This window comes from Gasterosteus aculeatus, unplaced genomic scaffold, assembly GCF_964276395.1.
Source record: "Gasterosteus aculeatus unplaced genomic scaffold, fGasAcu3.hap1.1 HAP1_SCAFFOLD_76, whole genome shotgun sequence".
Classification (NCBI taxonomy): Eukaryota; Metazoa; Chordata; class Actinopteri; order Perciformes; family Gasterosteidae; genus Gasterosteus; species Gasterosteus aculeatus.
The window spans coordinates 5,057-22,279 of record NW_027554931.1 but is presented as its reverse complement, the minus strand read 5'-3'; the positions used below and the strand labels follow the sequence as shown (position 1 = coordinate 22,279).

Below are 17,223 nucleotides of genomic sequence, written 5' to 3'. Positions count from 1 at the left end.
AAAATACTGGGCAGGAACAACATATTTGTAGTTATAGGGCTAGTACTAGTAATTCAGCTGAACTTTAGCTGCACTCAAATTTCCGTTTCTTTAGCAGGTCAGTCTATTCATCTGCTGACCTTTCTTTTGTGTACATCTCTGAAAGCAGAACTTCAAAATAGGACATGTGGGGGCAGGATGCATGGCCTAATACGACAATTCTCATGAGCTCATTTCTGCACAGGTGACATTTATCATGTTTGTACCGGTCATTTAGTCAGTTATGTCAAGTTAGGAGTGGGCTGCATTTGACATGGCACACTCACAACGCAGCGTAGAAAAAGAAACTAGAAAAATGACATGCATCCAAGGCTGACCTTTCTCCCTCTTCATGTTGGGGTTGGTGAGGAACCAGGAGCGAGACGAGGCAAAGGCGGCGGCCACACAGAACTCTCCTCCACTGGACTTGCTTGGGGAGATCTGAGGTGGGGGCTTAGCTTTGCTTTAGGAGGGAAAATAGAACACCATTGACACAAGTTACAAACTGTACCACAGAGTCTGGTCTCAAAGGTGTGCTGTTTGAACACTTTAATATATCACAACCAAACGACTTGTGATTGAGGGATTTGAATCCTGTGACCAAATGAAACGATTGAGAAAGAAATTGTGGAGTCCATTATTATATCAGATTAATGTTTCGTCACAGTTAAAAAAGCATTTCCTATAAACAAGGTAACGACTGTCTCTCCAAAAGTGGCACACAGCTATATGACGTATTTACCACCATTGACACCAACATCTGTGTTTGTTCAATTAATGATGACTGTAACTATACTCTTAGAAGAACCAATGATTTCCAAAAGTATAACAAGAAATTTGGAAGCGAGAAAAGTAATTTTGCTCAGTTAATTTACAAAATCTTCCGAAAAAAAACAAATCAGTTCTGTGGGCATCAAATCAATGCCCACCTGCTCAACTATCCACTCTATACAAATCATTCTGACTTCTATGTAACTTCCTGTCTGAAAATGACAGCATGAACGAGTGCAAGTTGAAGAAGACAATTTCGTTTTTTTAACGGCAAAACTGGTACTGTTTTGTTGCTCTGCTATCGTTAACGTGCACTTAAACTACAACTATACCCCAAAATATACTAGTGTTAAAGAAAAAAAAACTGAACCATTTGGCTTCCATTGGTACAATTGGTTGGCCAGCCATGCTAGTCATAATGTTCCCACAGCCACTGCCATGTTGTTACATTTATTAAGTTAGAGCTTAAATGTTAACATATAGTAGGTATGACTCCATGTCTACTGCCTCCCCTGGCGGCATTGAATGCTGTTATTGAGAGTTACGGGATTATTCTGATGTCTATTTGAGTATAAACGGACATAGTAAGGCTTTTCAGCTGTAGTACTACTGCCCATATGTTAACCATCAGAGAACGGTAGCTGGGTCTGGTGTTATTGTCCAGCCTTATAACCAATCTGGACAGTAGAACATGATCACAGTAGACCAGGCATTAGGTGCACTTCAAAAACTTGAAGACTCACGATGGTGTCACACACTCCCAGAGGGATGCTTAATCTTGACCTTTGGTAGCCACACTGGCGTGGAAGCAACACACTCACTGCTGTCTACACTCACAAAAAAAAAGAATAAACTAAGTTAGAGCTTCACATTTTCTGTTTGGTCCAGGATTTTGCCACATTATACAGCTTAGGACCCACCTACACATTTCTGTGCCGTGTGTCAGCAGTGTGGCTTTGGGAACGTTTTGATGAGCCGACACACGGGATGGGGAGGGAGGTTAAAACGAGGTTGATGTGATCTATTGATAAAATGTTCATGTCCTCTGCACTAAACTAATAAATACAGCGTCTGTGACAACTAGCCAGCCAAAACTTGGCTTAAACTGATCACTGTAAGTACTAGTAAAAGGGTTTGCTGTAATCTCAGCGAATGGGAAATCAATTAAATTGTATGCCGTTCAAATATAAAGCATACATGGCCTACAGGTGTTGATGTAGACATCTAGGGTCAAAGTTATATGCTAATATTTGTCAACTTAAGTCATGCTCCTTTTGAAAAATGTGGGTGAACTCTTAATGTCTTTTCTTTTTTTTGTGAAAGAAAAGGTTTTTGGAATTAAAAAACAACTTTATAAATGTTCAAATGAGTTGAATCAGAAGCTGGTTATTGGAATTTGTTACATAAGCGTTAATTATGTCAATTTTGATCTTATCCCACAGCTTGTAGAGTGGAAGATCGGCAGCCTGTATTTGGTTGCCACCAAAAAGAAATTGGACAAAAAAAATGTATAAGTCTCAGAGAAAAGCTGATGGTATTTGTAAAGAAATAAAGTCAATAGGACATACAGCTCAATAGCATTGCTTGCAGTGGTAGCAAATAGTAGCCAATAGTCCAACTAATCATGAAACAACTCCTCACTTTCAGACTGTCAGCGCCTTATAAATTACTCCCTGGATGCAAGATGTTGAAGTCTTTGTTTGGCCAGCACCATGAGAAAGAGGGATCAGGAAATCGGAAGCGATGAAGGTAGTCATAAGAAAGGCCTTTATACACGTTTTGTAGCTTGTATTTATTAGTGCTGGGTCAAGGGTAGAAGGCTGAATAACCAAATATCCACAGTAAGCCCAGTCTGTGAGAGAAAGATGGAAGGGGAGATAAAGTCCCATTCAGGATATTGCGTTGGCTAAGTCTTTGCCTTTGCCTTCTCTTCCTCGGGCCTATTCGTTTGTATGTGCATTCAGGAGATGAAGCATTTGACAAACAGGTCCAGTTAATCTGCTAGATATGAGGAACTTTTTCCACTAGTTTTTCACTAAAATATCCCCTCCTTTCTGCCTTTAAATCTCAACAATCCTGGACTATAGGCAAACTAAAAGGAAAAAATTTAATGCTAAAGATAGGAACAGGCAAATTACAGGTTATTTTATTGAGCCATCAGTAGCATGACCTCGCACACCTCTTATTGTGGCAAACCAGGGGGAAGAATACACACGCAGCCTATAAGCTAATTAGAGTGAGCGAGTATATATTCACAGAGACCCAAAGCAGGAGGAACCTTTGGCTTAAAGTTGGCCTAAGCACCTTGACCTCTTTATTAGGACACTTTTTGTTTTACCGAAATAATGACTTATCTTTTATCTCTGTGTCTGGCCTCAACTTCCCCAGGGTTGCCACTGTATATATACTATAACAAACTCCTACATGTAAGTCTGGTAGCGAGCTATAACATTGGGGTCTCATGGCGTCTTTGAAGAGGCCTCAGCCAGTGGTGTGCCTGCCCACAGGACCAAAGATCACAGCTCGGTTCTCGTCTCCTCTGGGTTCAGCAACCACCTGCGCTTTAAATCATCCTTTTCCTCTTGATCTCACTTGAAGTGGCTTAAAGGTGTTGAGGTTCCGGCCCTCACTAAAGAAGGAAGGGGCTTTGTTCTGCTCTCCATTTGTAGGACAGATAGCGGTTTCTGGAATGGACCATTGGGGGGTGGTACGTTGGTTACAAAACACTAGCCAACATTAGTACGTTCTGAAACTTAAATAAAATAAAAGGTTGTCTTGTTGTGGGGGTTACTAAACAAATATAAGATCATATTTATTTGTTTTCCCTGCACCACATTGTGTTTGCTACTATTGCCCTTTGGGAGGAATAGGAATCCATTTTCTTTTTGCAACTTTAATCCACTGAAGACTACTCATGTCATTTCCACTTTTAATTTAACAAATGAGGACTCTTTTCTGAGCTAATAGCTTTTCCTCAAGGGCATAATCCAATCTCCGACATCAACCATCAAAGTCCCTTCGCATTACTACGCCCGGGGCAAACACAAGGCGCCTCTGAGGGGGGATGGAAGTCTGGTGGCAGCTTCCATGTATTTTCAGGGCCTTCGCAGTAAACAAATACGATAGAGCTCACTTGAGCTGACTATCTGGTGATAAAAGAGCAGTTCAGATGTAGTTGTGCTGATTCTGGGCAATATGGTTCATTCATATAGGAAAAGGAGGTGGTATTAAGAATTCAACCGGGAAGGAAGAGAGGGGGAGAGAGAGAGCAGTCATGTGGAGGACACATCCTTCAACGTCACATTTATTATTTTACAACAGCCCTTGGAAAAGAGGCAGCCTTGGGGCTGTGTCCAACACACAGCACTAATGACAACCTCTGGGGAGACGCAGTGAACATTGGAGAGGGGCCATTACCGTGGAAACTGGAACTATTTTCAATTACCTCTTCATTTTCCCTGTTCTGTACGTGTGCCGTACTAGACATACGTGTATTAATTATTCTTTGCAGTCGGACTGTAAAAATAATATCAAATACATTTAGTGAGATTTCAGATGTTTGGTCAAATCCCTTACATATAATATACATTCTTAGAACATGAAATGGAAATGTGAGGAGTCGTGATAAAGTCCACAGAGCCTTGAGAAGGAAATAAAACGAGGCTGAACCTGAGGTAAGCAGATATTGGCAAATGCAGTCATCGCTCATGTCTCAAGACATACACTATTAGAGAAACAATATGGGTCTAACGAGCTGAAATGTCGAGACTCCGGCGCTAATGATGTGTACCTTTGAAAAGTATACGCTCTGAAATCACTAAGGGCCTAGATTAAGCGGGAGGTGGATGAAGACAGAAAGAAAAAAAAAGAGCTCAAATTAAAAAGTATGAGTGACTGGCCACAACAAAAGACGAAACCCAAGACTTGGGGAAGTCACCACATGCTATTCATTTTCTAAAGTGAATGAAGTCAGCAGGGAGGAGGTGGAGAGCAGAGAACCGGGAAGGGAAAAGTTCAGTCACTGAGCCACTCAGTCATCTCTCCATAAGTGAGTCTATCATAATGCGGCTTCTTCTAAAAGCTTGTCAGCATCTGATTTCATGAGACGGCGTTGAAAAGAGACTTGGCCGCAGCCAATAGGAAGATGCTGTGTCCTCATTTCTATCCCAGTGAAGGGCATTAAAAGACAAAATTGAACTCAAAATGAAAGGGGGAAAGTAGCGATTTCGTTATTATTAGCGTTAAAATTGTGTTAAACCTTTCGCCCTGCCGGATGTGGGTCTGTGCAGAGGGCCGGTCATCAGAAGCCCTGTTAAGGTCTGAGCTGAAGGAGATTCTGCACAACCTGTTCTGAATTTCCGACATGGACCCGGTGGCCCCGATGACAGGCATTAAAAATACTATCTTCTCACGGATGGCCCTATTTTACTGGTATAGGAACATAACAGTAGTATTATTGAAAGGAGACAGTTTTGTAACATTTAAAAGTTCCTTGTGGTAAGAACTTTTATGGGCCATTTCTTTGCTTACATGACTTTTCCATTCTGAGTCCCGCCTCTAAATGCACTGATTGGCTCAATTGACTTTTGGCAAAATTACCACATTAGTTTTTTTTTTACTTTGGAGATGTGGGCAGCAACTCCAATGTCTGACATCTTTAGGAAGTCATTTCTCAATATTTGGGTTACTAGAGTTTACATTAGAGTTAATCAGTTTTTTTCGCTGAACACAGTTGTCTGAGGCTGGAAACAAGGTGGATGAGATGACAGGGGACAAAACCAGTAAAGTGGAGGGCTACATCACCAAAACATTAAACATAGTGATTTCATCCATCCTTACTACAATAAGTTAATAATTAGTGGAGCTTTAAAGGAAATGATTCAGTTAAAAAAAAGCTTTAGTCCTTTGCCAGACAAGTTGCAGATCATTCTCACTTCCACTTTTAGACACGGTTAAAAATATTACCAGAATAAACCAAGAAACAATTACTGTGTGCACACAACAAATTAAACAGTGTGCTTCGCACAGAAGCTTTATTCTTGGAATGACTTCAAGTGGGGTCTAAACCTCTGTCTCTGTAACACGAGCTGCTCTGGTGGTTGGAACACATTTGTTATCATTTTATTTTATATTTTTTTACCGGTGTGTCAGTGTGTGTGTGGGTTGATGATGACGTTTCCCTCCCAATTTAGGAGCCACTGGTCAAAACAGAGAAAGAAAAAGACAAATGACAAGCAGCCAAGGAGTGCTATTGCATTTCCCTAAAGCCCTACAATATGTCTCCTTGACCGACCTGAAGCATTCACTTTTATATTGGCAGCATTTGTTCGTTCAGGTGATAAAATGTAAAACCATAAATTCTTTGTTTGCTTCACTACCATAGAGGCTTTAACACAACATATTGAATCACCCTAATAAAGTTCAACATACACAGAAAATTTGCAAAAAAGGACATAAAGGGAATATAAAAAGATTGAAAAAAAAACATCCTCTTTGGTATTTTTCAGCTTTGAGGAGTGACTGCACAGGCTGCAGAATGTGTTGAAAATATGTACCAGGAGACCATGAGAGGTGTGCCGTATACAGTTGCATGCTGGGAGACGAGGAGGGGAAGAGCAAAACTCACCATGGAGTTTTAATGGCAAAACATCCCGCCCCAAAGAGGTAGGGTCTTCGTGAGAGATGGTGAGGGGGGAGGAGGGTGATAGGGGGTGGGGTACAGAGATGGACGGAAAAACCATTATTAAAACTAGCATACTTGAGCAAACACACTTTTCACATGACATACTTTCTGACGTGTCTGTTTAAGTGCACAACACGTACGAGGCAGGAAGCAGAATGTCTGTGCGCTGAGATGGATTTGAAAACCTGCGTGACGGCTTGATGATTCATCTGTTCAAGCTGCTCGGTAAAGTGTGATACCATATATTTGGCAGATGCAGCATGTCCACAGACTTTTTTTTCCCCTCGGACATATGTCTCCTTTAACTTTAAAGGGATTGGGTACATGTAGGTCTGAATCCAACCCTTTAATTATGATACAGGGAAATGATGGGAAACAGTTCTGATTGTTGAGATTAAGAAAGTTTAAGAATGAGGAGTTGATCCAAGTTCCATAACAACTGGGGACACCAATAAAACTAACAGCACTCAGGCATTGTTAGGACAAGACGCTGTGTGTTTGCATGCACTTCTTTTTTTAGCAAGAGTGTGTATTTATGGCCATGCATTGTCTTTTGAATGTGTGTGTGGGCCAATGTGTGTACTGTGATTATGTTAACAAGTACAAAGTGTGTGTGTGTGTATCTGTCTGTCTGTCAGTCTGTGCGTGTTTCTCGTGTTTACAAGACATTAGGAGTGGGAGTGTGTTCCTGTGTTTATTCTGCATGTCCAGAGATAGTGACAGAGCTCCGTAAACAGTTTACAGTAAATAAGCCTTTTCCCTACAGCAATAAAGGTCCGATGAGACTGAACTCTGTCCCCGCCGGCCCCCACCCCCGCCACCCCCCCAGTCATGAAAAACAGAATCTCCAGCCAACCAAAGCACTCTGCAGCACTTCTTTATTTTATCGCTTTCGCTGCATCCGCCCGGGCCCTCCTTACGATAGCACACAGTCTTCAATTAGTCTTGGTACATGGACGTGTAGAAAGATGTTCCTCTGGGAGACAGGGAGCAACAGTTCGCCCCTGAATGTCTTACTCCTGGAGCGCTAGTTGAGAAATGAACATGCTGGTTGGTGTAATGGAGGCCCCTGGTAATCTGCCACTTATCAGAGAGTTGCAGAGGGGGGTGGGACGGTCTCCACTGAGCCTATCGAACACAGTGAGCCCACCCTCTGGGTCTCCAGCTGAGTAAATGGATGGACTCCAATGGGAGAGTGATGGACAAATGGTGCGAGCTCTCCATGGGGGGAGCAGAGGCCAAGTAAGCTTTGGGGTTAACAAGATGCCACTTTGAATGTATACATCCTACTTCCTTGGAACTTATTGTTGGTGGAATGTATTGTTGGTGGCTAATGGAGTAATGAGAATCAATGGCAGTAGTTGGAGAAAAACGGTCACCTTTCTTAACAAAAATGCTACTTTCCCACATAAAAACCTTAACTCTTTGTGCCTTTAAAAAATATTTTTGAACTGATGGATTTGAAAAATGAAGCTAAGGCGCAAGGAAATAATTCTTCTAATGGCCACTTGATGCTGGCCCCAAAAAGCGAGTCATTCTCCAGTTACACATTGAAATAGTCGACGAAATAGAGTGGGTTCACACGGGACACAACTAAAGTCCTGTGTTTGTTTGACCCACCTGCCAACGGCAACCAGCTAGGCTCACTTCAGTGAAACAAACAATATCCGAGGGAAATAAAAGTTGAGCTCGAAATGTAATAACTGCGCAAACTACATATATGTGTTATTATATTGAAACGCATATCATTTAATCTTTAGTGTCAAGTCAAAACGTCTAATCGCACAATGCTAAGAATAAAAGCAAAGGAAAGGATCCAGTTAGGATAATTGTCCAGCATGTCGAGCTGTAACCACAGAGTAGAAAGGGTCAGTTATGTGACACACTGCCTGATCCAGCAGGTTTGAGGGAGAACAATCCCACACAGGTCAGAGGCATGTTTGAAAACACGAGTTAAACATGGTTCAGTGGCGTAAAAGGGCCCCGAGACTGTGAGTGTGTGTGTTACTCAGAAGAGGCAGGGAAAGATGAAGGAGGCGGGGGGGTGTCAACCTGTAACATCTCTTAACCCGTTGGCCCTAATAGCGGCTCTGCCTGGGCCACTAAAGCAGGAGGGAAGCGAGGTGATTTGTGCCAGCGGTTTAGTTTCGCCGCCATGTCACGTCGGCATTGGCATTCTTAAAGCCCCTCCCCTCGCCGCGGCTCTGTAAGACAATGGCCGAGCACTGGGCTGGCTCACGCATACACGCATAGGTATTAAAGTAATCTGAGGGCACATCTGCAGCGGCTCAAAGGGTCTCATCTATCCGCTGGCTGTTGTCTCGTTACCTCGTCTGCACTTGCTTGGAAATGTCATGAGCGGGATTTGCTCGTAGGGGGGTGTTGTGTTAAGTGTGTGACAATCTTTCCATTTGGATTTTCATTTGTCTGTATTAAAGTCAGACAGTGTGTAGATGGGATAAGTGTGCAATAGTTTGCCTGCCCACAAATCCCAAATGTATCACTCTCGGGCATTTTGACAAGTTAAATCCTCGTACTACTCCGAACAAGTGGACTTTCCTTGGCGCTGGCTGTTTGAATAATTCTCTGTTAATCCTTTTCACGGATTAAGTTCCAACTGTGACATTTTACCGAGCGAGAATCTTCAGATTTTTTTTGAGCAAATGTGTTTTTTGTCTTTGGGATTTAATTCATCGGGGGCAAAATGGGGCTGAGGGGAAACCAGAGAATGAGTGAGAAGAGACCCCCCTATTCTTGCTCAGGAGACTGTAAGGAGAAGATGTGAGGACTAGCAGAAGCTTGGCTGTGTTCCTCCACTCCCTGACCTGAACCCGTCTGGAGGGGTGGGGGGTTATCAGGCGGATGCATGGCCACATCCGACTCTAACTCCCTTCGACATGGGGAGGACACCAAAATCCAAGTTAAAAGAGGAGGGGTCTTGAACTTGTTGAGGTTTTCTTTGATGTTAAAAATGTGAGTCAATCCGAAGATAAAACAGCAGCATTTTGCACATTAGTGGTCTGTGGCCATGCCGGGGTCTCTGACGGCAACCCCCCCCAAGAGAACCCAAGATCCCACAAAGGGGGTGCAAGCCTCACCAACGTGGCTATCTGTCTGTGAGCGTGCGTGTGTGTGTGTGTCACACGGCCCGGTGCACACAAAGACAGCCTGGTAGGGAATGTAGGTTAAGCAGCTGGTGTGTTCCTCTGCCGTCCTGCCAACAGGGATCTGCCCATACAGGTGTAAATACAGCTGCTGGACGCTCTCACTGGCACACACACACACACATCCGCAACGCACTACGTGCATAAAGGGCGGGGGCTGGCTGCACCGACTGGGCAGATGGTGCCCGGGTACTCCTGTGCAAGTATAGAGTGAAAGCATATGATATCACCCCCCAACTCTAGGGGCCAAACCTGTTGCTTCAATCAGTGTGTGTGTGTGTGTGTGTCTGATGCAGCAGCGTGCCTCCTCGTGCACAAAGGAGCCGACCGCACAGCTGCATGTCCTGATGCATTTATACTGAGGCGTCCGCTGGCCCATAGCAGGCCTGATGATACAGAACAGTCTGAGGTGTTTCACTGGGAACAATGGGAGAAATGTGGCATATTTACAGAGTCCTTACGCAAAGAAATGGGATGACGCTCGATACTGTTTTTTATGTCATCCAAATACGTGTGAAGCCCACCACGAAGAAAGGCACATCATAACAGCATTAGCCAGTTTCGAACAGGGTTAGACAATCTAATACCGAACTCCTTCAGATGTCTTTCATGTTCAGGCTGCTTCAGGGCATTTGGACCTAGCCATGGAAAAAGGTTGTGTAAAACCACTTATCCTGCACACAGGGTTGCGGGGGGGCTGGAGTCCATCCCAGCCAACTTCGGGCGATAGACAGGGTACATCCTGGATTGGTCGCCAGCCAATCGCAGGGCTACACAGAGACATACAACCATTCACACTCACATTCACACACCTACGGGCAATTTAAAGTCCCCAATTAACCTGATCCCCAGAGCATGTCTTTGGACTGTGGGAGGAAGCCAGAGAACCCGGAGAGAACCCACGCAGACACGGGGAGAACATGCAGACTCCACACAGAAAGGCCACTTCTGTGCCCTAATCGTCTTTGTTTCTTACCAAATATAAGTGCATATTTATTTGCTGAGTGCAGATATCAGCATTGTGGTCTCAATGGTAACGTAGCTCTGACAAATTGATAGCGTGAAAGGACGTGGCTTAATACCAAAAATGATTGTGGAAGTCGTTGGTTTGTTTATTTATTTATCATAGACTTTATTGCCCCGTGCATCGCCACTGCTGCTTTTCATCGCGGACACATTTGTCCCGTATTTTCCTCCACAACTTTCCTCCCCTCGCCCGGCAAACCGGCGTTTGTGGAGATCTCCCTCCATGAATCAGAGCGTCCTTATAGTCCGCCAATGACGGGTTGTAGAACAATAGATAAGAAGAATATTTACGGATTTCTTCCGACAAATGTTCTTCAATCTGATCCGTTCTCTCGTAAACCTTCTTTGTTTTAATAATGGCGGTATCGGGCTACGAAAACAGAAATGTGAGACTCCTTAGAGGATGTAGTTGGCAGACCAATCGTCTTGGAGGCTGCGAGAGGCTTGCGTAGCTTTTGACGCTAGTTTAGAAAAATAGGTTGACGCACGCAAGGAAGGGGGGAAAAGGCACCTTGCGTCTCTCTGAAAATGCAGAAGCATAAACTAGGCTTAATAGAGCACCTACTGGGGAAATAGATTTCCCTACACATACACTATTTTGTCTCATTTGAGTGACATTTATTAAAACAGCAGGGAGTGGCTGTTTTTGGAAAGTAATTTGAATAACTTTCTAAATTCTAAGTAGTTTGATCGTATATAAATGTTCATGTCTGCCGTGCAATAAATGTGGCCTTAATCGAAGACACTAAAAGACACTAAATCTTTTCCCCACTATGAAACTGAACGAAAAATCCACCTAAGGAGGAAGGATTCATAAAAGATTACGAATTGTTCTTCTTCTCTTCTCCTCTATAGGATTGATTTTCACCTACTTTCAGCTGTACATGTGGTCTGTAGAAATACATTATAGATAGATAGCTATATCAATAAATAGATCAATAGATAGATGAATGGATAGATGAGTAGGCACAGCCTCTGATATTTATTATATATCTTTTTAAGTTTATCCTGTAAAACAGCCCTTTATTGTGTCATGTACCTCTATTTTCCCCCTTTCCTGCAATAATTAAGGTGATAAAAATCATAAAAAGGTGTCGCCTATATTACTAACTGACCACAATGTTTGTGTCACCGTGTAACTTCATCAAATGATGAAGGTCAAATGTCTCATCAGCTTAATGCTATTTAATTAGATGGTTCCTGATTCAAGAACAACAATCTGTCAATTTCAGAATTCATTTAGCTAATGGCTTTTGTTTGTAAATTTTAAAATGAATCTAATAACAAATGTATGGTTTTCTTATCAACTGGTTTTTAGTATCCTACTGCCACTAGTATAAAAAGGTTCCCTGTAAACCATTAAACGTCAATGTCAGTAACAATTAAATAGATCAAATCAAATCAAATCAGCATAGAATATTTAGAGAACATGTAGAAAATATCTAAATTAAAAAGGCTGCTCACCACCAAAGATAGACGCTGTATAATGAAACTACACAGCAGTGAAAACTTACTGCCAAATAATGCAATAATATATAATAATTCAAATCATATTAATAAAATAATTCGATATCAGTCCAAAAAAATTAAAAAGCAAAGATAAGTGAAAACATTTTAAAATTAATTTAAAAAAGAATGGAGGTTATAAAAACACCATAGTAAATAACAAATACAACAACTCAACCTTTAGATTTAAAAAAAAAATTGAAAAATAAGCTAATCTCTAATGAGCATAACAACTATTATAAATAAACACAAGTAACCTGACGCTTCTCATTGGACATAATAACCTTTAAAAAACAAATTAATTGAACGTTAAACATTACAGCTGTTGAACAAAATGCAAACCATCATTATCAGGTGGTCATAATAAATACACTGAAGCACGGCACTGCAGAGGCCATAAGCAATCTCATAAACCAAATCAAGTCACATTAATGATTTGGAATATGGCGTGACCTGTTCCACGTTGAACGATCAGGTCTCTATTTTCATCTTCAAAGCTCAGTTATCAAATATCACGGGGAATAAAATCCCTCGCCGTCTGTTGGAATCATCATTTACCATTCAAACAGGGCATGAAAATTACATTTAAATGAAAATATTAAAATCTCCCCTATTTGTGGAGCCACCTGTACTGCATGTAAATGCACTTAGCAAAGCCAATGGTCTTAAAACTACATAATTTCAATGCATGGCAAAGGTCCAAGTGAAAAAGAAAAAGAGCGAGCTAACAGGGTTACACTGCATTTAATACGCCTTGAATATGATTTTAGGGTTCTTATTTCTATTCTGGGTATGCATGATGTGTTTTATCTGCTTTTCAAACAGCCCACAGACCAAGTCCGCATGTGTGTTCTGCTTCATTACCCTATGCAAAAAAAGTGGTGGGTTGAGACAAAAGGAGTCCATGAGCATCAGCTGGGGGGGAGAGAGAAGCTTTGGCCTCCACTCGGCTACTGTTGACACAATACACTGTTTTTACAATGTGATTAATGGAAAAAGACAGCGAATCACAGACTGAGGTTTACGATGTAATACAGTGGGATTTAAATGTTCCTTAACAGTGGCCAAACTGTAAAGATAGAAGAGTTTGTGAGGTTGCCAATAACCCTTTTACACATTTGAAGGCTTTAAATGGATGATTCTGTGGCGCGTTGTACCTGGATTCCTTTACAAAAGGGAGATCTTCTTGAAAAGGTCCACAATGACAACAACATGAGTAAAATGTATTTATAAATATATAAGTGACTTTTCCTAGTTCCTTGTAAAATATAGAGCATCCCGCAGAGAGGTTACATGGGGTAAAATGATTGATGATATATATATATTTTTTTAATCTCTTTTTTCTCTTGTATTTTCATCAAATGAAGAAATAAGGGAACAATTTATATCTATCACTAGGAGGCAGTTAATAAACTGAGTGGGGGAAATTATTTAAAAATTAAATGTAGTCTTAAGAAGATATAAGAACAGTCAGAAATAATAAGATTCCTATTTTTAAACGTTTTATAGTGAAGAAAGCATAAACACTTAGTTTGAACAAAACAGGTTGTGAAACTATTCAGAAATCATAATACCATCATGAAACTGATAAATCGACTTTCCTGAGGTGCTAGTTTGATGAAAACACTGTTAAACAATCTATTCTTGTATGTTGTGCGTTTCTAAACCTTCTCTCAGGCTGCAAACGCTTTAATAGTGTCTACCTTGATAAAAATTAGACCGATATATATATGAAAAAACAATGAATCATTGACAATACATTAAACATAAAAACATTAAAAAAAAACCTTTATAATCTTAGTTTTGCCGTTATTAATCACGGCCTCCCTTTGCTGCAATTTATTAAGAACTTTCTTCGCGTTCCGATTCAGAGACATGAGAGAGGAGAATTCTGGGTAATTCATGTTACATATGTAGTCCTATCATATTTTTATCGTGGAAGTCTGGACGTCCTGTGGAGAACCAAAGCTAAGGCTAGCGTGTGTGTGTGTGTGTGTGTGTGTGTGTGAGCGCGCTAGCTACCCGGAGCGTTTGGTGATGGTGCCCAGGGTCATGGGCTGCTTGATCTGGGCCAGAGGCAGCACCACGGTGAGGCTGGGCAGAGCCGAGAGCCGCGGGTTCCCCATGTTGTTGTTGGTGAAGTTGTTGTATGAATCCTGGCTGCTCAGCTTGGCTGGACACACAGAAATATGCAGGACAGCAAGGTCAGAGAAATGACGTGAAGTGGAGCATAACATAACGGAGATTTATATACATACATACAAGGGGTAAAAAAGTATTGAGAAACACGTCACCGTCTTTCTCAGTAGATAGATTTCTAAAAGTTGCTATTGACATGAAATTTTCACCATAAGTTTAACGAAATCCAAACAAATAAGTTCTGAAAAGAAAATGGAATGACACTGGGAAAAAAGTATTGAACATGCTTACTGAAACTTATTTCATACTTCATCCAAAAGCCTTTGTTGGTAATGAGGGCTTCGTGGACAAACTAGGCGCAGGCATTGCTCATGCGGGATTTGGCACGTTCACAAACAGTCTCCAAATGTTGAATCTTAATGTTGAATGTTGTCTAAATGTTGTGCAGCACACTTTAGACTTTTCTTCAATAATGGAGTCTTGCGTGGTGAGTGTGCATATGGGCCGTAGCGCTTGATTCTTTCCACGAGTGCTCCTCGGCTCTTGGACAACTCTTCTCATTATTCGTTTCACTCCTGTCATGTCAAATCTTGCAAGGAGCACCTGGTCGTGGCCTGTTCACGGATTTAAGCACTTTATACAGCATCTCTCCCTCTCTCTCAGGTTCATGGCCTCCTGCGGAATCATTGGAAATAACCAGCTCAAGATGCTATATTATAAATGCCTTTGCTTTACTAGTGCCTTGTAGTCGTGGTCTGTTAATCAAGGCCAATCAACAGGCCCTACACACTGCTTCAAAACCCGCACACACACACACAAACAGATGATCCAAGGAAACGCATCCCATCTCACATATCCCATGCAGCCCCAGCCAGACCTAATCAGAGCATGTCAAAGGGCTTCTTAAGGACCTAATGAACTGAAGCAGGACGCCAGGAGACTCCAGCTCACTTAGCACGTTCAGTCGGCCTCCGGCTCACTGGAGACGACACATTTCAACGCTATATGTTTACGAGACTCGCAAAGATCATCTTTGGCAGGTGAAGCTGGACATTTTTGCTATGTGTCAACAACAGTCAGCAAAGAGTTGGGGAGGAAACTTTCAATACTATACTTTGTTTCTACCGAGGAAGAAATGTGATACTTTTTCAAATCCACAATTTCTCACATTATAGTACAATGGGGAATAAAACAGTCACATAGAAACATTGCACTGTAGTGAGCGGAGGACTGCGGATTAACAAACAATTATGTCCATGCAATTCCGTGTACCCTGTTGGGCAGGCCAAGGAAAATTCCAAGTTCAAGTGCTATCAAAAGAAATAAAGAGCCAACCTGTGGGTACACCACAATACGCTCACTGAATGTTCCCCTTGTTCCATTTGTTACCTTAATAGATGAGTGACAGCTGCGTAACACAAAGGAATGAAAAGGAGGGCGGGGGGCACACGGAGACAAAGGAAATAAGGCCCACATCAAAGGTCACAATAAAGGTAGAGGAGGAGAGTGCCTTGTCATTATTGGGAGGGAGCGATCAAGACGAGGCTGAATGCGAGCGGAAAGGGACCGCTGAGTGTTTTGGTCCGGCCTTTTAGATCATTTATGTGGACCTCTGAGTTTCATTAGTCCTGCCAAACCTTCGCTTTGTGGTCCTCCGAAGGGCTGTCTTTTAGACCTCCGCTGGCCAACAATGCCGCGTAACCTTCTGAGAGGGGTGGGGGGGTTGGAGAGGAAACCATTACACAAACCTGTCCTTCATTCCCTTCTGCTCCTCTCTTGGTAAGACTAACAGAGGTCTGTACCGGGGCAGCTTCTGAAAGCCCCTCGCTTTTCAGAAGTGCTACACCCCGTGAGCCTGCGCGGCGACCTTTTGTGCTGGGGGGGACAGGACGGAGCAGGCGGGTGAGGGGGACCTGCGCAGGAAGCAGCCTGAAAAGCCATAATGCTGCTTCAACTAAGAGGGGAGGGTGAGGATTGGGGGTGGGGGTGTCGATAGCTTTAGCATCCTCATTCAAAATGGACATTTCACTTTTGCTCTGCTGCATTATCAGCGGTGTCCCCCCCCCTCCCCCCCCTTAAAAAGCTTGTGGGTTGTAGAACAGGTGTAACTGGACAGAGACGTAAAGAGGGGGGGGGTGGGGTCTGACAGGCATACCGTGCTGTCACCCCCCCCCCCGGTGAAGACAGGGGAGACAAGTTGATGTGAAGCGCGGTAGAGGTCATGCACCGGGAGGAGACGATACGTGGGAAGAAAGCTCGGATGGCTGCGAGACAGACGGCATGCTGCGTTTGTGTAGTTGTGTGAGTTCAGTATGGCCGATCGCTCCAGTTTGACTCTGAAACAACTTTAATAACAATACTGCATTCTAAAATGACAGTCAGAGGACTGTTTGGACTGCGAAAAAAAACAAAAGAAGACACAGATGGTTCATAACCATAATCTGAATGTCAATCAGTCAAAGAGATCTAAAGGGGATGAATCAGACATGGGGATACACACTGCCACTTCCTGTTCTGAGAGCACAGGCCTAATCCCAAGAGCAATCCTGTGAAAATGTGCTCGTTTGCTGGTATTTTCATAGACCGTCGTGGAGCAGACATATGCAAACGAGTGATTAAGGGCGCGCCAATGACCATATTTGGCCGAGAGTGTAGATCAGGGCTCTGCATGTGTCCATCATCCTACAAAGAAAACACTGTGCTTCATCAAACACACAAAAAGAGGGTGCATGCGTTTTTATGTCGACACTTACATTCATATAGAATAGGGAACACATTTGCTTCATCTCTCAAATGCCGCGTTGGAGTGAAACTTTAAGGACCTGTCGCATCTGGCTTCTAATTGTCTTAAATCCAATCTTAAAACGACGTCTTGGCAGGAAAAAGGGTGGAGAGGAAGCAAGGGAGTAAAAAAAA

General features: G+C 42.5%; 1 protein-coding gene across 2 annotated transcripts in view; it reads right to left on the bottom strand.

Annotated features, from left to right (window-relative positions):
- The window catches only part of LOC144395112 (BCAS3 microtubule associated cell migration factor-like), a 29,791-nt gene extending 13,647 nt beyond the window's left edge, over positions 1–16,144 (bottom strand). The window contains exons 1-3 of one of the 2 annotated variants that reach the window (XM_078098064.1): positions 14,191–16,143; positions 6,416–6,460; positions 357–481 (exon numbers count right to left, since the gene is read on the bottom strand). In XM_078098064.1, the coding sequence (XP_077954190.1) occupies positions 357–481; positions 6,416–6,460; positions 14,191–14,405 (385 nt within the window). In that variant the 5' untranslated portion in view covers positions 14,406–16,143. Of the gene's footprint in view, positions 1–356; positions 482–6,415; positions 6,461–14,190 lie in introns of both variants that reach the window. The other variant, XM_078098065.1, reaches the window with a different exon arrangement.
- Between the last annotated feature and the right edge of the window lie 1,079 nt (positions 16,145–17,223).